General features: G+C 51.0%; 2 protein-coding genes across 2 annotated transcripts; one reads left to right on the top strand and one right to left on the bottom strand.

Moving 5' to 3' along the window:
* The first annotated feature begins 310 nt into the window (after positions 1 to 310).
* FSCN3 (fascin actin-bundling protein 3) lies at positions 311 to 8,056 on the top strand. Its single transcript, XM_007114170.1, has 7 exons — positions 311 to 555; positions 1,572 to 2,268; positions 2,609 to 2,727; positions 4,675 to 4,834; positions 5,317 to 5,487; positions 5,800 to 6,005; positions 7,883 to 8,056. Exons 1-6 carry the CDS (start codon positions 412 to 414, stop codon positions 6,003 to 6,005), a joined length of 1,497 nt encoding a protein of 498 aa, XP_007114232.1. The 5' UTR covers positions 311 to 411; the 3' UTR covers positions 7,883 to 8,056.
* A 2,696-nt stretch (positions 8,057 to 10,752) lies between these two features.
* On the bottom strand, positions 10,753 to 20,797 carry PAX4 (paired box 4). The gene is given in 13 exon segments (XM_028486254.1): positions 10,753 to 10,821; positions 10,823 to 10,876; positions 11,209 to 11,367; positions 11,651 to 11,706; positions 12,102 to 12,171; positions 12,527 to 12,609; positions 12,798 to 12,923; positions 13,513 to 13,588; positions 13,916 to 14,131; positions 14,415 to 14,545; positions 17,351 to 17,442; positions 18,343 to 18,403; positions 20,773 to 20,797. Coding segments are annotated over 13 exon segments (1,218 nt in total).
* Positions 20,798 to 23,467: the final 2,670 nt, after the last annotated feature.

Raw genomic sequence — 23,467 nt, 5'->3', positions numbered from 1 at the left:
TATGATTAAAATGAGCACAAGTGAAGAGAAGGAGGGACTTGTCTGAAGTCACAGGTGGTGGTTGGCCCAGGCGCAAGTTCTGATTCCCAGTCTTAGTTACCTCGATGCCTGGAGCGATGTGGGGAGGCCAGTGCCAGTGGCCCTGGGCCCACTTCCTCTGGGCTGTGGATTGGTGTTGCTGAGCCAGTGCCCTTCCTCCTCTATGGTGGGATGAGAGGCAACCCTCACAGTCACAATGCTCCCGGGTCACAGAGGTGCTGGGCCCCAGGCCAGCCTCTGCCTGGGAAGTTCCCTCTGGGAATGTCTTCCAGTGGGCACTAAGGGCCTGATTCGGGGCCCTGTGGCCTGTAGGACCCCACCACTGGGGGGAAGGCTGGGCCAGACTGAGTCATCACCTGTGGTGCCGGCCCCATGGATCAAGTGGAGTGGATGCCAAGACAACCCAAGGCCGAGGACCTAAGGGTTGGGCTCATCAGCTGGGCGGGATCCTACCTCACTTTTGAGACATATAAGAATACTGTCACTGCTACTGCAAAGGGTTTGGGCCGGAGACAGGTAACAAAGCAAACCTGCCCTGGAACCAATTTTCCCAAGCCGTGCATGTGTGTGTGCGTGTGTGGTGTGGATACACTTTCAACCTAATCACTCTACTAGCCTCTGCCATTGTCAGGGCAAGCCAGGCTTTTGCTCACAGGTCTCCATTGTTCCATCTCCCCCTCTCTAAACCTATTCTATCAGGTGAAGCCTCAGCCCTGGCTTTGCTACCTTGTCTTGCTCTGGCTGCTCCCTCCCCTCTATCCCAGCACAGTGGGTGTGTTATCACAGAAAGGAGAGGTGGAGGGCCCAGGCTGGAAGGCAGAATTGTGGGCGTCTGGGAAGTTGGACCAGCGGAGTTACTGCAAAGTCAATGTTCCGGTTATAGTTTGAGACTGGGGTACTCTAGAAGCCCTCAGAGATTTGGTCTTCATTTTAGAGAGTGATGTAGGCACCTCTCGGGATGGTGCTATAGAGCAAGGCAGTGGCAAGTTCCTCTCGCTTATAACAAGGTTGATCACAGCTGAAACAGAGAATTCCATCTCGAATGTCTGTGCTCCCATCCTCATCCCCGGAGCCCGGGCCTGCCTGTAAGAGGTCTTTCTTTTCTCCTGCCATGGTGGAGAGGTGGTTTTGCGGGGCGGACGTGTTGGCTGAGTGTGCTGTCCAGGGGCAACAGTGAGAAAGAGAGAAGTAAGACTTAAACAAAAGCATTTATTGGAAAGTTAGGTATTTAAGGAAGCAACCAAGGAAGAGAGAGGGAGTTTTCCCCTCCATTGTCTGGAGGAGTGGGCATCTAGAGCGTCTCTTGGGATCTTGAGAAGCCCTGTGGCTCCAGTGGTGGCAGAGCCCTGAGATCTCTAGATTACCACTGGATGAGAGGGTAGAAGAGTGGACAGCAAGGAGGCCAATGTGGAGGGAAGGTGGTTGTCCTCAATGAAGGCGCTGGAGTGATGCCAGGGGTGATAGTTGAAGGGCTCCTCGGTCTAGTCTCTTGGCAGTACTGATTTGCTGCTTCTCCCTCCCAATGCCTCCAGACCTGGGAGATCCTAGTGAGCGATATGCATGACACACAGGCTGTGGTACGACTAAGAAGCTTGCAGGGCTTCTACCTTCTGTGCGAGGCGGATGGTTCTCTGTGCTATGGCCGGCCAAGGACAAGCCATCATGGATGCTTCCTAATCCACTTCCACCGCAGTGGCAAATGGACCCTCCAGTGCATCATCAGTGGTCGTTATCTGGAATCTGATGGCGAGGATGTTTTCTGCACCTCCTGGGTCCTCTCAGCTTACCACATGTGGACCCCCCGGCCAGCCCTGCATGTCCACGTGATCCTCTACAGCCCCCTCAACCACTGCTATGCCCGGGCTGACCCCACCATGGGCCGAGTCTGGGTGGATGCACCAGTTCCCTGCCTGAAGGAATGTGGCTTCCTGTTGCATTTCCAAGATGGATGCTACCACCTGGAGACCTCTGCACACACCTTCTTGTCCCACTTAGACCGGCTGGTCTCCCAACCCTCAACACAGACAGCTTTCCACATGCAAGTGCGGCCTGGAGGGCTTGTGGCGCTGAGTGATGGAGAAGGAGGCATGTTGTATCCACAGGGCACAGGCCTGCTCCTGAGCCTGGGCTCCGATCCCCATGGGGGCGAGGAGTGGCTCATCCTACAGCACTGTCCTACCTGGGTCAGCCTCAGGTCCAAGACTCGGAAGTTTCTCTCCGTTGTCTATGGCAAGTGCTGGGCCCAACACGGCTGTAGAGGGAGGGAGGGCTGGCTGCTGAAAAGAAGAAAGTGTGTTTAGGAATCAGTGAGGATTTTTGAAACTAATGGTAAGGAAGATCCCGAGGTCCCAAGAGGATCTCTGCTGCCATGGAGAAGGGCTTTAAACCAGGGGCATGGGCTTGGAGAGAAAGTGGCCTGGGTCTTCTCCAGGCCGCTATGGTCCAACTGAAGGTGATGAAAGCTGAGGAGGGAAAGAAGAAGAAATACCAGCCATGAGGTGTGGAGGAGGGGCTGAGACTAAGGCTGAGGCCAGACTCAGGCCTCTGCTGATGTGTTCTTCCTCCGCAGACGTGGAGGTGTGTGCCGCCTCTGAGCACGTGACCCCAATGTCCTTGTTCCAGTTTGAATGTGACAACAAGAGCCGCACCTTGCAGCTTCGTTCAGCCAATGGCTGCTACCTAGCCCAGGTGAGACCTTGACTTTCTGAGTAAGAGAACCCTTAAGGCCTGAGCTCTCCGTCTCCAGACACACTTTTTCCTTCTTTAAGGCAGATGATCAGATGGTGAGGTAAAGTGTGGAGGTCCTTGTCAATAAACATTTATTTTCATCCAATGGGCCCACTTTCATTCAATGGGGCCTCTTTAAAAAAAAAACTTAAACTTTATTGAGGCATTATTTACATACAATAAAATGCACCCATTTTAAGTGTACAATTCAATAAGTTTTGACAAATGTATGCAATCATGCTACAATCATATCACAAGTTAGAGAATATTTCTATTACCACAGAAATCCCCTCTTGCCCCTTTTCAGTCATATCCCCTCCCCTCTTGCCCTCCCCACTACCACCGGTATATATTCTGTCACTATAGATTAGGTTTGCTTACTCTGGAATTTCATATAAATGGAATCATACAGTAATTACAGTATATATGCTTCTTTCACTCAGCATGATGTTTTTGAAATTTGTCCATGATGTCATATGTATCAGTAGTTCGTTCCTTTTTATTGCTGGGTAGTATTCCATAACTCTACTCATAAACACAAACATAATTTGCTTATCCTTTCACTTGCTGATGAACACTTGAGTTGTTTCCAGTTTGGGCCATTATGAACAAAGTTGCTATGAACATTCGTGTACAAGCCTTTTTTGTGGGCCTATGCTTTCAGTTATCTTGGGCGAATACGTAAGAGTGGAATTATTGGGTCATATGATAAATGTGTGTTTAACTTCTTAAGAAAATGTCAAGCAGTTTTCTAAAGTGATTGTACTATTTTACATTCTCACCAGTAATGTATGAGAGTTCTAATTGCTCCACTTCCTTTCCAATACTAGGTATTGTCTGTGTTTTTAATTTTAGCCACTCTAAAATTAAATCTGTAATGCCATCTTATTGTGGCTTTAATTTGCATTTCCCGTATAATTAAAAATGTCGAGCATCTTTTCTTTTTTTTTCCAGTGTTTTTGGTGGCTGCCCCTTATTTATTTAAATTTATTTTATTATTATTTTTAAATTTTGGCTGCATTGGGTTTTCGTTGCTGTGTACAGTCTTTTTTCTAGTTGCAGTGAGCGGGGGCTACTCTTCGTTGCAGTGCGCGGGCTCAGTAGTTGCGGCTCGCGTCTCTAGAGCGCAGGCTCACTAGTTGTGGCACACGGACTTAGTTGCTCCGTGGCACGTGGGATCTTCCCGGAGCAGGGCTCGAACCCATGTCCCCTGCATTGCAGGCAGATTCTTAACCACTGCGCCACCAGGGAAGTTCCCAAGCATCTTTTTGTGTGCTTATTGGCCGCTTGTATATCTTCTTTGTGAGGTGTCTATTCAGACCTTTAGTTTATTTGTTATTGGGTTGTCTTATTATTGAGTTGTAAGGGTTTTTGTGTGTTCCAACATCAGTCCTTTGCCAGATTTATGTATTGTAAACGTTTTCTCCCAACCTGTGGCTTACCTTTTCATTTGCTTAATAGTGTCTTTGAGCAGCAAGTTTTTAATTTTGATGAAGTCCAATTTCTCCATTTTATAAATGGTTAGTGCTTTTTTCTTGCCCCAGGAAATCCTTGCCTACCCCAAAGCTGCAAAGAATTTCTCCTACGTTTTCTTCTAGATGTTTATAGTTAAACTGTGGTTACAGTTTAGCTTTCACGTTCATGTCTATGATCCATTTTGAAATGATTTTGGAGTCTGGGCCAAGGTTCGTTTCTCTCCATTTGGGATACAGCACAGACTGGAGAAGTGGGAGAGCTGAGGTCACAACATGTTTTCCAAAAAGCATCTGAAGGCATAAGCGTACCCTGGGAGAATAAAAAAAGCTAGAGGGTGGGGTGTGGGAAACAGGGTCTAAGAATAAAAATATCGAGAAGAAAGCTGAGATTTTGGGTCCTTGCTTCCCTCTCTATTCCCAATATTCTCTCCAGAGGCGCCATAAGACAGTGATGGCCGATGGGCACCAGCTGGAGTCTGAAACCTTCTTTCGTATGCACTGGAATTGTGGCAGGATCATCCTGCAGTCTCCCAGTGGACACTTCTTGGGCATCACAGCCAATGGCCTGCTGATGGCCAGTGTCACCACTCCAGGTGAGCGAAGCAGCCCTTGCCAGCTTATTCCAAGTCAGAGACGCTTTCAGAGGGAGTAGGGGTTATGATAGAAAGACCACTGGAGTTGGGGTCAGAAGATTTGGGTCTGTATATCTGCTGAATCACTGACTTTTCATCATCACTTGGGCAAACCACTTCTCTGAGGCTCAGTTTCATTGTCTCCATCATCAGTGGAGGTGACAGCCAACCTGCCTGCCTCACAGGATTATCCTGAGGATTAAATAGATTCACACATCTCAAAGGAAGGAAGAATATTAAAATTTCTTGGCCTCCATGCTGTATTAAGTGCTTTCACAAACATTTCACAAGCACCTAGCGTGAGACCTGGCACATAGTAGGTGTTCACTAAATATTAAGATAACTGATGACACCCTTCTGCCATCAGTACCTGTCTTCCTGCTTCCATCTGGGGAAGCACCTAGAGGCAGCCCATCCAGATAACTTCTTCCTGTTTCTTCCAGGCCCAAATGAGGAATTTGGGATTCGATTAGCCAACCGCCCCTTCCTCGCCTTGAGGGGACGGTATGGGTATGTGGGCACCTCGTCAGAACACGACCTCCTGCAGTGCAATATGGATCAGCCCGACTGCATTCACCTGCTGCCCTGCCACCAGGGCATCTACCACTTCCAGGGTGAGTAGCTCTTCTTCTTCACCCCTGGGTTCATGGTCTAACCCAGCCTTAGCCCCAACTCAGACTTCAGGGCCTGCCACTCAGGGCCTACTTATATAAAAGGAAAAGCAGAGTTTCTGTTTGCTTTCACACTTCAAGGCCCCCAGAGTGGGGGCGGGCAGAACAGAAGCCCTCTAGAGAGGGACCTGCCAACACAGGCAGTGTAGGGTGGTCCAGGAGGGGTGGTGTGCCTCCTGGGAGCCTCCTCAGAGGCTGTACTGAGGGAGACTTTCCTCCAGAATGGCCCACCAACCTGAGCTCTTCCCTCCCCAGCACAGGGTGGATCCTTCTGGTCAATAACATCCTTTGGCACTTTTCGCCCTTGGGGAAAGTTTGCCCTCAACTTCGGTATAGAGCTTCAGGGCAGCAACTTGCTCACGGTGCTGGCACCCAATGGCTTCTACATGCGATCTGACCGAAGCGGCGCCCTGTTGGCAGACAGCAGAGACATTACCAAAGAGTGTATTTGGGAATTCTAGGTAAGGTAAAGTGTGTAAGGACGGGGGGCTCTGGGAGCAGGAGCTAAGCAGCAAGAGAAGAAGAGAGGAGAGTGGGGAGGCAGGTGGCAGTTAGACCAAAATGCAGCCCAGGCTGACTTCTGTCTGACAGCTGGATCAACTCCACATATTTATTGTGAATCTGTGCCTTTTCTCTCAGGGTTTCTAGATCTAGACTTGCTGGAGTGAGGAGTCAGATCTAGGTTTCTCACTATGATGTCACGCTGACACTTGTGCTTGCCAACCAGCCTGCAGGGGACAGGATGAGGTGTACCTGTGTAGCTCTCTCTTCATTAAGATGTGGAGTTTTGCCCCCTTTGTAGGGAAGACGGGTAACTTTGGGGGGTATTCTTTCCACCCTATGCACTTTCTACCCCTATACCCCTGGATCCTTGGGGTGCTGATGGCACCCAGATATTTATCTGCAGCCCTGACCCTTCTCCTGAAGTCTAACCTTATCTCTTTCCAACTTCCTGATTGACAGTTGACTTGACTTCATCATGCCATCCCCTCCAAATCACCCTCCTCACCCTCCCCTTCAAAGGTGACTCTTCCTGCCCACCCCACGGCCATCTAGGGCACTGCCATCCTCGCAAACTCTCAGGCTCAAGACCCCAGCACCATCTCTCCTTCCTCCCTTACATTCCCTTCACCAAACCCTGAAAACTCAGGTACTTCCTTAACAGTGCCTGTTGAGTGCTTGCTCCTTCTTCATTGCCGTCACCACTGCGTGGTTCCAAGCTTTCCACCAAGAGCCTACACTGCAACAAGGGCTCCCCAGAAGCACTCCCTGCTGCCAGGCCCATTCCCACCCGATATCTTCTCCACCCCAAGTTCACTTTCCTAAGATGCTGCCTCCATTCCATCATTCCCTGTTCACAACTCTTCAGGGCACCTCAGTGCTCTTAGCCCTGTCCCTTCACAATTGACCTCGCTTTCCTGGTTTGGGAACTCATGAGGATGTTGCAGAAAGAGATAACTTTTGATATTGTATTAGACCTGGAACCAAAACTAACAAGGTGTGGTCCTTACTAGCTCTGTAACCCCAGGGAAATTGCTCTAACATGTCTAGGCCTTGGTTTCCTTAGCTGTAAAATGGGAATAATATCTACTTCATAGAGTGGTGTGAGGGTTCAATGACCATATGCCTCTAGATAGAGATCCCTGTGTACATTCACTCTTTGCCTTCATTTTCTACCAGTTTTCTACACAAACCTTTTAACTGTGGCAAACTGGGGAAAATACAGTGAAATCCCACTGGGCCTGTTTTCTTATCTATTCCATGAAGTATTTGGATCCAACTAAATTTCTCAGGCTCTTTCCAGGCCTAACATTCTAGTAGAGAGTGTATCAAAGTGGTTAAGAGCTCATTTCTGGACTCAGAACTGGGTTCTAATTCGATGTTTATCAGTTAAACCTGTTGTTTGATGTTGGGCAAATGAACCTCTCAAAGTCTGCTTCTTGTGGGTAAAATGGGAATATAGTGTTTATCTCGTGGTATTATTGTATTACATGAGCTGATGATAGTGAATGCTTAGTAAACAGCCTGGCACCTAGCACACTCTCACTCTATCAGACGTCTCCCCCGATCCAGTTTGAATTCTTAGTAAATCTAACCTGTAGACTGTAGTCTCCCTGTGAATCCTGATGCAATTTTGCACCGTTCATTGGATTTTTAAAAATCACTTCTACTGCCTTTTCCTATAAACTAACCTCACCTCTGTCCTTGTGATCCCTCATCAAGAATGGAATAAATCACTTTATTCCCTCTCTACCCACAGGATCTCACCAGGTTTTTCCTAAAAGCCAAAGATCAGCAAATGACCGACTGAAGGTTTCTATTTCCACTTGCCTCCCAGGTCAGTGGGATGCCACCTACCAAAATCCAAATCCGCCAGGAGAAACTACTACACTAAACTGAACAGGAACCCCAGAGTCAAGATCCATGAGAAGAATATCTGTTACACAACTTTTCCTACCCAGTTTAGCAAAACACCTGTTTCGAGCAACAATACATCACAAAAGGCCACCCCCAAGACCCTGGTGTGCCTCTGCCTTGTGAGTAGGGGTGTGGATGTGGGTGGCAACTGAGACCTCGGTCACTCCAAGTTCTATCCAGAAGAGGGGAGACCAAATCGTAACCTATTCTTCTATTGATTCTCTGCATCCCCTCCAGAGCCACTAGACTTTTCCCAGTGATCCCATGAGGATCCAGCCTTGCCCTGAAGGATCCAGAAACCAGATATGACTAGATGTTCTTTTGGCTTAGAACAAAGGAAGGATTATTAGTGGTCATAACAGCTTATGCCTCTATAGCCCACCCTCCCTCCAAAGCTTACCAACCATCCCACCTTATCATTACCTTTGATCCAATCAGTTGGACACAACAGGTACTTTCCCCATCACTGCCTACCTCACTGTTTACAGGGAGCTGAAGTGATTTGCTCATGACTGGGAGCTCTGACTCAATTCTTCAATTAGAGTAGACCCTAACGTCCAAGGCTCTTTCCATCAAAATGACTGTCATTCTTGCACTGTCTTCATAACTTTGGCTTTTATTTACCTACCATCTACCCTATTAATGTCTTTCTTGACATACACTCTTAAGTACATTTATTTTAAAAGAGATATTTTGATCACTATCATAAAATGGAAGACCAGAATCACTTGCCATTAAGAGAAAGTGACCATGAAAAGAAATACAATGGAGAATCCCTTCCTCAGCTTTCCATAAATACATCTACACACTCAGATGCATGGGCATTGCATGTGCCCGGGAAGACACACACACACACACACACACACACACACACACACACACACACATTGGTACGCCCTGCTCCCCGAAAGTGGTCATCCATCCTCCACTCTAATGGGGCTCAGCCATGGAGTCTCAGATGACAGCTGCTTCCACTGCTGAGCTTAGTTTTGTTGCGGAAGTGAAGGGCATATTCTCAGCTGTGCTGTGAATGCTGTCACCCCGCAAAACCTCATCCATTTCCCTGAGCTGTCTGTCCAGCAGGGTCCCCAGCTTGATGGGAGAGAAGGCAGGGCAGGGCAGGCTGCACTCGGAAATTACCCTCGGAATTTCATTCTAGAGCTGTGCTGTCCCATAGAACTTTCTGTGCTGATGGAAATGTTCTATAAAATTTACTGTCCAGTACAGAAACCTTGGGCACATGTGACTGCTGGGCATTTGATTTGGAGCTCGTGTGACTGAGGAGCTGAATTATTCATTTTATTTCATTTTGATTACACTTTAATAGCCACATGTGGTCGGTGGCTATTTACTGAGCCCCACAGCTCTAGAGTATTTGATGATAAAGAGACTTCCTGAAGGACAACTTCTGCACTTGTACCTGTCACAGATGAGAGTAAACAAACATGCCCCCAGTCCCCCCCTACGCTGCTTTGCACCATCATCATTCCATCGCCTGCTCTTCAAAAAGGAAAGAATTTGGAGGGATGAGCCCATCCCCCATTCCAAATATCTCCTCTTTCCCCCTTTCCCCCCATAGCCCTCTCTTTCCCTACATCCCAAGGCTTCCCAGGAGGAGCCTAGAGATTTCTCTGCAGGGAGACAAAATTGAGATGAGTTGGAACTTACAGCCAAGAAGAAGCAAGCAAACATGCCCCAGGAGTACATATAAAGGGATGAGCAGAATTTTAAAAGGGTCATTTCTACTCTGTGTGCTGTTGTGCAAAAAAAAAAATACATATGCAATTAAGGAGTTCATGTCTCTCTTCTTAGATTAAGAAATTATTATACATTTTCTTAGATGTGGTCATGGTGTTGTGGTTATGTAAGAAAATTTCCCTTATTTTTTGGAGATGCATGCTGAAGGACTCAGGGGTGATGTGCCACGAGGTACTATCAGTGTGTGTATGTGTTATATGTGCATACATGTGGGTATATGAGCACCCAAACACCAAGATAGATACATATCTACATACATATGTAGATATATATACACATAGATTAGATAGATAATAGCCAGATACCTAGTTGTATAGACACATAAATACATTAGATGATAGCTAGATAGTTACATAGATAACTAAATTACATAGATAGATAGATAGATGGCAAACTTTTTTTTTTTTTTTGGCTGTGCTGGGTCTTCATTGCTGCGCGCGGGCTTTCTCTAGTTGCAGCGAGCGGGGGCTACTCTTCGTTGCGGTGCGCGGGCTTCTCATTGCGGTGGCTTCTCTTGTTGCGGAGCACAGGCTCTAGGTGCGTGGGCTTCAGTAGTTGTGGCACTCAGGCTCAGTAGTTGTGGCTCGCGGGCTCTAGAGCACAGGCTCAGTAGTTGTGGTGCATGGGCTTAGTTACTCCGCGGCATGTGGGATCTTCCTGGACCAGGGCTCGAACCTATGTCCCCTGCATTGGCAGGCCGATTCTTAACCACTACACCACCAGGGAAGCCCAATGGCAAACTTTATAATTGTTAAATATAGGGGTGGGATTATGAGTGCTCATGAGAAAAACATGATGGACAACAGAACTACTGCTAATTTCAAAGATGTTTTTATCACTGCCAACTGGAAGCGTCTTAAGGCCAGTGTGAGAAGTGGGTGGGCATGGCTTCTGCAATCAGGTGACACATAAGAAGGGCAAGGTCCACAGATGAGGAGGACACACAGGAAGGAGGAAGGAGCAATGCTCTGCTTGGGCAGGTGGTATCAGATCCTCCCCATCCCATCTCCTTTCCACTCTGGACCGCCTCCCTCATCCCAGGCCTCGAAGTGGGGAGCCAGGCCAGAGCAAGACCTGATGGGTACCAAGACTGGCGATGGGGGCAGAGGAAGGAAGGGCAAGGTTGGCAAAGCAGGAGTGGATCCAGGGAGCTCGGCTGTGGGGGACAAGTAGCCTGTAGGGATGAAGAGAGGGTGAGCTTGGGCTTGCTGCTGCCACCCCACCCCTCAAAGTCACTGATGGGGAGAGGGGCGGACATTGGTTCTCTACACTGGATATGCACACTTGAATCTCCATCCCAGCCCCTTTGCCTGTATGGCCGTCAAAGATAGTATAGACTCAGGGGTACTAGTCTCCCCAGCTTTATGGGCCATGCAAAGAATGAGGAAAGCTGTATTGAGGTTCCTTTGATGACCCCAACTGGGGATCCATGCCCTCCGGTGGGTCAAGGAGTCAGTTAGCCTTCCCTACACCCTGCAGGAGTGAGGCCTGGCCTGGATTCTTACCCCAGCAGGGCTTCAGACAGGCTTGTGGCGGAGTGTCACTCAGACATCTGTCTGATGCTGTCCCCCAGAACCGCGGATAGCTGGAGGGAGCCAAGGGTTCCAGGGCAGGTAGGACTGCTGTGGACACACTGCAGGGGGATTGCTAGAAAAAGCAAGAGGAAACCCTCAGCTGCCAGGGATGCCTCCTGTTTAGCATGACTGGGACCCCAGGGCTGCACGACCCCACCCCACCCCCAGGGCTGTGTTCTGAACAACTTCAGAGGGAGCCATTCACATGGTAAACTCTGAGGATGGCACTTTCTGGAAACTGTACTGTGAGGGCCCAGGGGAGTCATGCATTCTAGCTCAGGCACCCACTGGGGATGGGACAAGCAATGACCCCTTCAGTTCTGCCAGTTCACACGCTTCCCCCTCTTCCTGGATACCTGTGCAGAGATGGTCCCTGGGGAGGCACTTGGTACAGTCAGGTCCCGGGAAGCACCTACAAGGTAAGGGTGGACGCACCAGAGGGAGGAACAGGGGTCTGGGGAGCAGGGAGTGGAGGTGAGAGGCAGGGAGGTTCTAGGAAAGGCAGTGACTTCTGGGGGGTGGGGGGAGGAGATGGATGCTACAGCCCCAAACTGCCCTCCTTCCCAAGGCGGGGTCTTGGGAGACTGGGGAGGAAGGATTAAATCCCAGGGATGGTAAACTGGGGCCAGTGCAGCCCTGAAGAGCGGGGATTGTGTATGTCCAGCATCTAACAGAGTCTGGTGCATGGGAGGTGCCGAGTAAATGTTTGCTGGTTGCATGGATTGGTGGATGGAGGAATGGATGGATGGGAAGTAAGGAAGGGAGGAAAGAAGGGTAGGTGAGTGGATGGATGGGCAGAGAAATCACCTGGAAACCGCATTTCCCCCTTGAGCTTCTCTTGTCGGCGCCATTTGGCTCTTCGGTTGGAAAACCAGATCTGAGGAGGGCAGAAACGATGCAGCTGGCTGTGCGCTCCAAGGCCCAGCACCCACTGCTCTCACCACGTGTTCCTGACCTGGACTCAGAGTGCAGACCCTTCCTCAGCCCTGACGTCCTCCCTTCCTGCTCTGTCCTGGGCTCTCTGTCCCCTCCCTCAGTGCTAAGGCGTGGAGCGGGGACTGGAGGAGCAAGCTCAGCAGAAGTGCAACAAGGAGGCGCCTGCCTCATTCCTGCTCCGAACAAGCCGGTCTCCGCCTCTGGCCGCCTTCTCTACCTCACCGGAAGCCGAAGCTTCCCGGCCCGGACGCTCTGTCCTTGCGGTTTGTGCACGCTGTGTGGCAGAGCTCACTCACCCTCACCGTGTCTTCAGGCAGAGAGGTGGCAGCAGCCAGCTTCCCACGGGCCACTGAGTCAGGGTACTGCCCACGCTGGAACTCTGCAGAGATGGAGGCTCACACAGCAAGGGCGCGGGGAGAGGAGCAAGGCCCCACTCCCCGCCTGTGCCACCCCTGAACTGCCCTACTCCCCGACGCAGGGCCATCCACAGCCTCCAGCTCTCAGCCTTGGCCCGCAGGCCTCCGGGCCGTTGCCTCCGTGGCCCACCGTCCGCCCCAGCTCTGGCACCTTTCTCCAGCGCCTCAGCTTGGCCTGGGGAGAAGATCGTCCGATTCCGGTGGACTGTCCCTGGGTGGGGACCCCGGGGCGCCTCGGAGCCAATAGGAGGCGTTGGAGGAACTGGAGCCAAAACAGCTGCAAAGGGAGACAGTGGCTGGTGCGGGTCTGTGATGGTGATTCCTCTGGTCGAATGGAGTCCCCGCGTCCCTGGTGCTGTAGGCAGGGCACAGTGCAGGGTGAGAGCAGAGCCGCACCGCTGGGGCGTCCAGTTACTCGGGGGTCGCCGCAGGGGCACTGGGTGGGAGGGTTCGAAGCCGTGGTGGGAGCATGCTTAGCATGTGGGGGGAGACAGCCGCAAGGATGGGCCAGGCTTGCCTGACCCCACAGCACCTCAAAAATGCTCTGAGGAACTGTGAACAAGGCAGGGGGAGGGTGTGGAAGGCCGAGTCCCGGCTCCTTCTCGGCAGATCCTGTGAAATTAGAGACCTAGGGAGCTGGGCTCTGTTCCAGGACCTGCCAACAACTAGCTGGTGACCTTGGGTAAGTTACTTCCCTTCCTCTGAGCCTCCATTTTCTCCTGCTGGGAGAGAATAAGACCCCCTGTGAGGCCCCCTTTATTGTCTTGTTGTGAGGGTGATCCAAGAAAGAACAAGAAAGGAATCTGAGAACTGTAAAATGCTTAGGTTTGGCTCTGAACACCCCTGGAGGCAGCTCCAAGACCCACCTGGCAACCTGAGCTGTGCCCCGGGGAATCTCTGGTCCTCCTGTATCGCCCGCAGGACTCGGTTGATGGAGGAGACCTGAGGATGTGGGGTGATGAGTGGGGAAACGGTGCCCAGCCCAGGTTGCATCCGGAGGATGTTTCCCCAGTATCCTTTCTCTCCTCTGTCCCGGCCCACACATCGTTCCCAAGGGCAGCCTCCTTTCAGCCCCACGCTTTCTTCTTCTCACCTGTCTCACCACCACCGCTTTTCAGAAGAGAAACTTCTGGGTCAGAAGAGAGCCCAGGAGCCTCGCCCCCCAGCCTGGGAGGCCCCACTGCCAAGTAAGAAGGGATCTTCTTCTCCCTCCCCAGACAACCAGTCTGGCAGCCGCAGTTCCGGTTCTGGGGAGGGGAGGGCACTTACACTGGGAGTCTTGTCCTGGGTGCAAAGCCCTTCGGCACAGAGCTGGCGTTGGATCTCCCAGGCGAAGAGGGCCGGGCACTCACCCTTCAGCTGGGCGATTCGAGCCACCACAGGTGGTGTGGCCAGGCGCGGCTTGCTTCCCCCAATCCCCTTGGGCTCCAAGACACCTGTGCGGTAGTAACGCCCTAGGATCTTGCTCACACAACCGTTAGATACCTGGGTCAGGTGAGAAGCAGGGACAGGTGAGGCATGATGGACGGAGGGTGAGTGTCCCTGGGACAGAAGGAAGCTACAAGGCAAAGTGAGACTGACTGAATCAGGCCCCAGAGTCGAGTCTAGCCTCACCTTTGGAACCCTGAAGCTCCCTATCTCAGCCCTCAAGGAAGCAGCCCAAGCCCCAAAGGCCCTCTGAGTCTGCAACAGCCCCAGACTTGCCTTAGAGGGGCCGCTTCTCCCTGCTTCTCGTGCCCATCACTGGGTGAAGGTCCCAGCACACTACCTTAAGGCTCCGTGAGATGTCACAGGGCCGCATCCCGCTGACGGCCAGCCGCACGATCTGCTGCCGGGTATCCAGGGGCAGAGGCCGACCATTCACAAAGAGCCCCCCCAGCTGATTCACACTGCTGATCCCTGGGCAGGAGAAGGAGGCATCGTACCGGAAGTCTCCCCTCTCCCCAGCCCAGCTGCAGCATGGAAGACCCTCCTGGGAGAGGGTTACTCAGGCCCCGCTAGCCTGGCTCCCCACCATAGAGAAAATCCTCTCTCCAGGGGACTGCTCCCCTTCTGCTCCCAGGGTCCCCCAAACATGCCACTTTCTTTGGGAGCTGGCTCATGGGTGAGTCTTTGCTCCTCGGCCACAAGCGCTGGCTCTCATTATCTAAGGGAAGCAGGGTGGAGCGGGGAGAGAGTGACTGGAACGAGCTCCCCCCAGGACGCTGGCTGAGGGCACATGAAACCACGTGGATGGAAGCAGAGCCCGGAGCCATTCCCGCCCTCCTATGCTACCCTGTTCTTCCCACTTCTCCTGGGCATCTTACCATCCCGCAGCATGCTCCAGACTGAGCCTCCTCACAGAAGGGCAGGAACTGGGAAAACTGGGGAGGGGAGTTCCTCCTGGGAGCTCCTTTTTGGTTCTTGAGGCTGGACCTGCAATAATCGAGGGTTCTTTGGGTGGAATCTCTTGCTTAGAATGGCCTTGGGGTGTTTTGTGATAGAGGATAAAGTTTCTAAAGTTTGCCAGTAGATTGGCCACGAAAATTCAATTTCTCTTTACTAAACCTTTGAATTAAAACATCACAGAGCCAGCAGAAGACTGGATCTTTCTGGATGTCCTGATAAGGGCCTGGGAGGGTGGGAGGGCTCTCTTTCTCACATGTTCCATACAAGAGGTCAGGTAAAAATGGATGATGCTTTCCCTTTTCCAAATGGACCACTGTCGCCTCTGACCCCTCAAAAGCCTTATCAGCCACCAGGTGATACACTTGGGACCAAGTCCTGCCTCCTAAGCTCAGGATGCTATGCCCAGCCAGAGAGGGCACCAGGGACCAAAGATCTCCATCGCCCTGGTCTGAGGCTGGGGACCAGGTTCAAGGCTCTGCCTTTACTCTCATGCAGGTCCTGACATTATGTTCTCCAAACCACCAGCCAGAAAGCTTCCATCAGAGCACCTCATGGGAGGGTCTTGCTCCAGTTTTTGATACTCTCCAAGAAGGTCTGGGGAAACACCAGGGCTCAGCTCTACCCCCAGGCATTGAGGCTTGGGTCCCACCCCCTGGAACGAGAGATGAACAAGCCTGAAGTCCTGGTTTCTCCCGGAAGACACCTCTCTTGACAGCTTCTAACCCGCTGGGGTTGCAGCTCCCTCTTAACTCTGGAGAGGTCTAGATCTCATACTTTCAGAGACCAAGTCTCTGGGACCAGACACTCATTCTTGCAACTACCGTTTACCGAAGGCATGTCTAAGGGAGAGAGGGAGAAGCAGGAGAGAGCTGTCTCTGACCTGTATAGAAGCCAATGTGAGCACGAGAGAGTCTCTTGGCAGCCCAGGACACAGGTCGTGGGCCACCATGTCCGTCTTGCTTTTATCTGCTAGTAATGGGAGTTGAAGCCGCCTCCTTTCATGCCTGGACCCCTGGCAGGGCTGGAGGTCACCCCCAGAGAATAGCTAATGCATAGAACTTTCCTGTAATAACCATGCCATCTTGGCTCAGTTAACTAATCTGCAATTATTTACTGAATAAGGTATTAATCATGAGCACATAGCTGGTTGTTCAAGATGAAGGGAGTAAAAAGAATAGGGACAAGGTTTTTGCCCTCGGAGAGATTACAGTGCAACCAGGGAGAGGGGACTAGCGCTGGGGAAACAACAATGAACTCACAAAGACTATGGCAGCCAGAGCAACTTGGTGAATTTCAGGAGATAAATCAGCTTTTACTCACTCCTCTCTAGACAGAGACACATTCCCCTGCATGCTCTCAGCTTTCCAGAAAGTCAGGAAGGAAGGCAGAGGTTTCTCCAAAAAGAAAACTGAGGCAGAGATTGGGGTTCCCACAAATCAGGGGCCAGCCAGGGAGTAAAGCTCAAGGAGGTTTAGAAGCCAGTCCCTCCTCAGAAGCTGCAATTTCCAGCTTCTAATCCTGAGGCTCTCTTTCTCTGCCTCCTCCCCTGCTGCCTCCAAAGCAACAGAGAGAGGAAAGTCAATCTGGGGATGTAAAGGCTATGCCAGGATAGCGGGGGCAGGTGGAAGCTCAGAAAATCAACCAAACCCTGAATCCTTGATAGGACTGTGTCCCCCGCCCTGAGTGATCAGAGCTCAGAGGAGCTGTGGGGTCTCAGGTTCAATATCCAAACCGAAATCATCTCCAAACCTAAAATCACCCCAGCTCAAAACAGAAAGCCATCCCCGGTCACCGCACCACACATTTCCAACATTCATATTAACTTGTCTGATGAAAAAACTGGTCCTCACAAGATGGGAGAGCAGGAGAGGGGGCTGAAGGGGCAGGAGGGTGGTGACTGCAAAGACAAAGGACGAGAGAGGTTGGCTTGGCCACACAAAGACATGGAACCAGCATGAGAGGCAGAGCAGACAATGAGCCTGCGGTGAGCTACCTGTTTGGTGGGCGGGGGGGGTCTCAGTCTCCTGACCTGGGCTCCTGAGACCCCTGCAGGCTCCAGGGATAGTGGTGGTCTGGTCCTGCTAACAGCCTCCACTCTGCTCCTGCTTCAGTCCTGCCAGGGGGTCCAAGCCACAGAAAGCCCGTGCTCAGGAGCAGAGGGCAGCCTTCTGGGAGCAGCCAGTGATGTCACAGGCCATGAGCAGAGGAGAGGAGGAGGAGGGAGGTGTGCATGGGGCTGGCGACACTGGCCCTGAGCAGGGCCAGCCACAGCCAGTGACCCACTGTGTCCTTCCACCGCAAGTCCTCAGAGCCCACCTTGCGCCTGCCTGCCACCCCGAAGCAGGTACAGAGCCCGTCTCACGCAGGCCCCCTGGCTCCTGAGCACACCCACGCGGGGGCCAGTACTCCTGAAGGGAACGGGGGATAAGGTGGCTGGGCAATCTCAGACTGTGTGCCCAAGGCTTTGAAGGCACAGAAGCCCAAACATGAATTCCAGAACCACAGACACAGCTTCCCAGCCAGAATGCACTTCTGGGTCAACTCCTGGGTCCTATGTGTATTGCTATAAAAGGTCAATGGGTATATAGACCAACACCTAAATACCGGCCAAGTTGGCTCATGGATCTCTGAGAGGATGCGGTGTGCATAGAGAGAGTATCACATAGCACCAGTTCTTCCCAAGAGTGTCCTCACCAATCCTTCAATTGGCTCCTTGACTGAGGTGACGCCCAGGATGAGTTCTTGCCTGGAAACTGGGGGATCCTGGACTTTAGAACACTGACAACAGGAGCGATGGAGGGAATGAGCCTCTGAAGGGAGTTAGGTTGCAGGTGGGGTGCTTATCCATTTCTCGATTTATCAGGCTCCATTCTACGAGGGATTTGGAGCTTTTAGACTCTGAGTTATGAATGACACTCCTGTTCCCACAGAGAATACCACAGGTTATCTGGATTGTTGTTCAGGTTGGGGGGGTAGCTGGAAGGGAAACAAAGCCCCCAGCGCATGGAAGCTTTGTTGCCACCACGGTCTCGGGCAGACCCCTTGTGAAGGAGCCGGCATGGAAAGCTCTTTGGGTCCATCGCATACCTTGGAGTCTGTGAAACCCTCTCAGAAGTCAGGCTGAAAGTAAGCAGGGTGTGGTGCTCTAACACTAGACCCAGAGCGGGGAAGAATAGGTTTCAATGGTAAATGCTTTGCTTTGGGGGGCAGGGGTGTTGATGTTGTATGTTCAGCTTGATCCTAGGATTGGGAACTCTTATTCTCAAAGCAGGGCCAAATATATCACAGAAGTGGGTTTCCTACCTTACCCTGACATGTACTGCCCTTCTCTTCCAGCCTCCTGCAGCATCCTCAGACTAGCCTGGAGCCCTCGGGGACAGGGGAGACTGCAGCAGGCGGTTTCAGCACCAGGGGCAGGACAGCACACGCTCTAGTGGCTGTAGAGGCCATTCACTCCCAGGGCATCTGGGACTGCTGGTCCCTCTACTCAGCCATGCCTGGGTGAGAGGAGTTCCCAAGGAAGGCATGTGGTAGCTCTAATCTTAGTCCTCCTTTCCTGCCTCATCCCTTCCTCTTGATTTGCCCCTGCATCTGGGGGCCAAAGGTTCCATGTCCAGACCCACTATTCCCATAGACAGCTGTGCGAGGGTGGAGATAGGGGTGTCAGGGGGAGAAGGGACAAGACCTGGCAGATGGTGGTGGCAGCGATTTCCCCCATAAACTACCTTCTCCCCCCGCCTTTACAACACACTCTTGGGTCTGAACAAACAGAGGCTTTCGACCCAGAGGTGATGGGGGGAGGGAAAAGAGAGGAAGGGCCGTGGCAGGGGGGCCTAGCCAGCCCAGAGGCTCAGCCACTCAGCTCTCTGCCCAACGCACCAGACTGTTTGAGGAGCAAATATCTGCCTTCACTGTCTGACTTTCTCAACCCACCCCCCACCCCAACCCCGGGCTTGGGGCTAATTGCCCCTCATTCACTGGGCCCAGGCCCCAGGCTGCTGCCAGCCCCTGCCATCTGCTCTCAATTATACATTAACTCAGAGGTCTTGCCACCCGCCAGCCAGCCTGTGCGCCCCTCTCCAGTCTGCCCATGGCCATTCCTGCTTGTCCCTGGCCCTGTTGTAGAGCCCTGACCGCTGGCTTCTTCTGTCCTTGGGAGCCCCTGGTGTAAAGCCCTGTAGCTATGGGAAAAGATCTGTCCTCAGGAGAGGCTGCTGGAGTTCCCCTGCCCTCCTCAAGGGGCCAGCAGACAAGACAAGCCCGTGCGTAAAGCTGGAGAGGGCAGGGCGCAGCCAGAACAGAGACCGATGGCTTCGCTCTGACACCTCACCCCGGCATTTGGGCACTCACTGGGGGTGGAAACGCCAGTTCCAGGCTGTTTCCACCCCTCCCTGTGGCACCTCCCTGTAGGCTGTGGGGTTCTGGCTCTCCTCTTTCCTCTCTCCAGCGAGCCCCATCTCCTGCCAGCCCTCAGCTTTCCAGAGCGCACTGGCCACCTCGCCAAAACCACTCGCTGGCAGCACGTGCCTCCGGGTTTAAAGTTATAGTAGCTTCCTGGCTACAAAAACGTGGGGGTATCCTCAAGTTCCTTGGATATTCCTAAGCTTGGTGCTAAATCTGCAACTGCCCGCACCGCCAACCCTACTCTCCCAGCCCAGACCCCGCTATAACACTTGCAAATCCCAACGCTTTTCCGCTCAGCGTCTGAAACGCTGGCTACTCAGCTCCCTCCCTCTGAATGTGCCACAGAGAGAGTGAAGAGCACTTCCTCCCAACTGGGGACACAGAAAATGCCCCACTCTTCCCTCTTTTTCAACACGGGCCCCTAACCTCTGAGCTCAACCCTCCCCTTGTTTCTCCCAGGACCAGGCTTTGCCGGGCGGGGTGGGGAGTCTTTCATTCCCCTAGGCAACCGCCAGCAGAGCTGGGGAGTTCAGGGGTTAGAGCCAAGGGCTCCAGGAGGCCAGGTGAGGAAGAGCCCAGCCCAAAGCTGCCAGGTCTGGCACTGTGCACCTCAGACCTCAGTGGCCCATCACTTGTGGAGAGTGTGTCCTTAGGTCCGAATGCACATCAGACCTGCCCGAGGGGAAGGGGCTGCATCCTGACTGGGGTTTTCAGACCCGCCTGGTGACCCAAAGTTCCATTTATTCCTCGGGGACAGCTAGCTCTGCGCTCTGCAAATCTTCCCCACTCCATCCCGCCCAACTTTGCATGAGGTAGAGGATCTGGGGAGGAAGATAGCATTCCATTTTTAAAACACATTTTATTTTAATAGGCTTTATATTTTAGGACAGTCTTAGATTTACAGAGAAATTTCAAAGATAACACAGAGAGTTCCCATACACCCTATACCCAGTTTCCCCTATTATGAACATCTTCCATTAGTATTTGTTATAATTAATGAACCAATATGGATATGCTGTTAATAACTAAAGTCCATACCTTACTCAGATTTCCTCAGTTTTGCCCTAACGTCCTCTTTCTGTTCCAGGACTCCATCCAGGACGCTACATTTAGTCACCAGGTATTCTGAGGCTCCTCTTGGCTGTGACAGTTTCTCAGATTTTTCTTGTTTTTGATAACTTATAAAATTTTGAGGAGTTGTAGAACATCCCTTAGTTTAGATTTGTCTGATGTTTTTCTCATGATTAGACTGGGCTTATGGGTTTTGAAGAAGAAGACCGAAAAAGGTAAAGTGCAATCATCATCATGTCACATCACATGTCAACATGACTTACCTCTGTTGGTGTTGACCTTGATCATCCGGTTGAGGTTAGTGTTTATCGGGTTTCCCCACCGAAGTTAATCTTTTTCCCTCTTTTCCATACGGTACTTTTCTGAAGGAAGTCCTATGTACAACTCACACTCAAGGAGTGGGGAGTTATGTTTCACCTGCTTGAGAGTGAAGTTATCTACATTGATTTTGGATTTCTTCTGTTCAGGAGATTTTTTACTTCTCTCACACTTATTTGTTCAGTAATGTATGTCTGTCGATATGGACTACAGATACTTATTTTATTCTTTGAAATATTAGTATCCAATATACTACTTTTTTTGTTGCGCCAATTGTTCTAGCTTTGGCCATTGGGAGCTCTTTCAGTTGCCTCCTGTGTCCCTTTGACATACCCCCATTTTCATGGGGCTCAGTTTTTGTTTCGTGTGTGTCTGTGTGTGAGTATCTCCTTATTTATCTTGTATATTTCCTGCCCCAGGCCTAGAATCAGCCATTTCTCCAAGGGGCTCTGGTACCTTTTGTTGGAGAATGGTATGAGAGACAAAGATCTGGGCACTAGGTATGCTTGCTGCTACTGGGGTTTCAGTGCTTCTGGGTTCTTTCAGCTGACAGAGAAAAGAAATATACATGAGTGTACTAATCCATGTATATAGACATATCTATAAATAGTTCCATATGTAACCATTTGTATCGGTATTAAACTAAACATGAGTTCATACTGATGTCTCCAACTCCAATCCATTATCTCATGGATCATTCTGGTTTCCTCCGTTGCTTACCTGTGAAGTCTGTACAATACGTAAGTACGATTTATTTTACCTTTAGTCTTACAGACTCCACTCATTTCCAAAGTTACTTAAATCAAGTAACTTGATTTTCCCCACTCCCGTCCCTGAAGCTGTTTCATACATTTGTAATGCACTTAGATTATTTAGTCGTATTCTGCAATTCATTTTAGGATTCCCTGACCTCTAGGTAGCTTTTTTTGGTTTTTTTGTTTGTTTGTTTTTGGGGTTTTTTTTGCGGTACGCGGCCTTCTCACTGTCGTGGCCTCTCCCGTTGCGGAGCACAGGCTCCGGACGCGCAGGCTCAGCGGCCATGGCTCACGGGCCCAGCCGCTCCGCGGCATGTGGGATCTTCCCGGACTGGGGGACGAACCTGTGTCCCCTGCATCAGCAGGCAGACTCTCAGCCACTGCGCCACCAGGGAAGCCCACTTCTTCACTTTTGAAAGGGAAGAGGAGGAGGAGCATGAGTCATTGATGATCCAAGGTCTTTGCCTCTATGCTTTTTGAAGGTTGTGGGATCTTGGTCTTGGTCTCACTATAGAGTGAGAGGGGACTGAACTGTTTTAATGTGATCTAGTCATCACTGAAACTACGTCTGTAACAGGTCCTCCCTAGGAAAGCTCAGTACTCCAGCTTGGGTAACTTTCCACTGCTTAGCAAGACCCAAAGGCAATGGGGAAGAAAGCTCCCTCCCCAAGGATAAGGATCTTACCTCGGTCCCAGGAATCCAGAGCTCGTCATCTTTACTGTGTCCACCAAGGCCCCCAAAGCAACATCTGCTCAGCCCAACAGAAGTCACTCTACTACCCAGAGGACAAGCTGCGTAAACACACGTAATTATAAGTCAAGTCTCATGACTGTCTCTGGCTTGGCGCCCTCAAGCACAGTAACCAGGCTTTGTGGTCCACGTCCCAGGTTTCATCATCAACCCAGCTGGCATCCCTTTCACCACCAACCCTCAGCTTACCTAATTCCTCTTTACTATAGTCGTCAGGTCCACTTCTTGCTTGCTCTTATGCTCTCAACTCTCCACTACGTGAAATCAATTATTTTAACCTTCCCTAGACTGCTCCACATTTCTCTCTCTCTCTTTTGTGGAAGAAAGTGCAGCAGTGATGTTTCATGGAAGCTTCTGTTTACTCTCTGATTCTCTTTTCTTCTCCCACCATTCAACATTTAGATGGTTCACCAAAGCCCTCACTTTCTCCACCCACTATGCCGGTTTCTCTTGTCTCTTGGTACTTTGAGTTCTTTCTCTTAGTTTTCTTTCTATTTCTCATAATACATAATAATAATTATCCCAATCAAGCTGTATTTGGAGAAATGCTGGCTAGAGCTGCTTGACCTCAGCCACGGGGGGATCAGCAACTTGGGAGCCTGCCTGGGAGATCCAGGTGGCCCTGCAGGGTCTGCACGTGGGCTCCCCCTGCAGCCTGCCCGGTGCTCTGCGTTTCGTAGGGACGCTGAGTTTGATAGTAATTGTTCTTAACCCAGGCTTCCTTCATCACCTCTCCCCTGAGAGCCCGAGCACTGTGATTGGCGGGGGAGTCAGCATCAGGTCAGAAGGGGAAAAAGAGATGCAGACTTGGGAAAGACCTGGCACCTGTAAGGGCTCTGAGGCACCAGTTCCCCTTCTAATCCCGTATCGTCCAATAGCCGCTCTCCACACCATGAGTCTGACTCCCTCCAGGGATGGAATGGAAAAGACATGCTCTGGAACCCAACAGAGTAAAATCCTTTGGGTGTTATTATCCTTGTTAAGGAAGCTGGGTTTGAGAATAGAATTCTCTTTTTCAGGAGAAAAGAAGGAATTTAGTTTAAACCAACCAGTAAAAATATCAGTCAAACTATCTAACGTAATTGCCCAAAGATACCAATCTTAGTAACTCAGAAAAAAATGATTCTGTTGGAT

Source organism: Physeter macrocephalus, unplaced genomic scaffold, assembly GCF_002837175.3.
Source record: "Physeter macrocephalus isolate SW-GA unplaced genomic scaffold, ASM283717v5 random_764, whole genome shotgun sequence".
Lineage (NCBI taxonomy): Eukaryota > Metazoa > Chordata > Mammalia > Artiodactyla > Physeteridae > Physeter > Physeter macrocephalus.
This window is presented reverse-complemented; position numbering and strand designations above follow the sequence as displayed.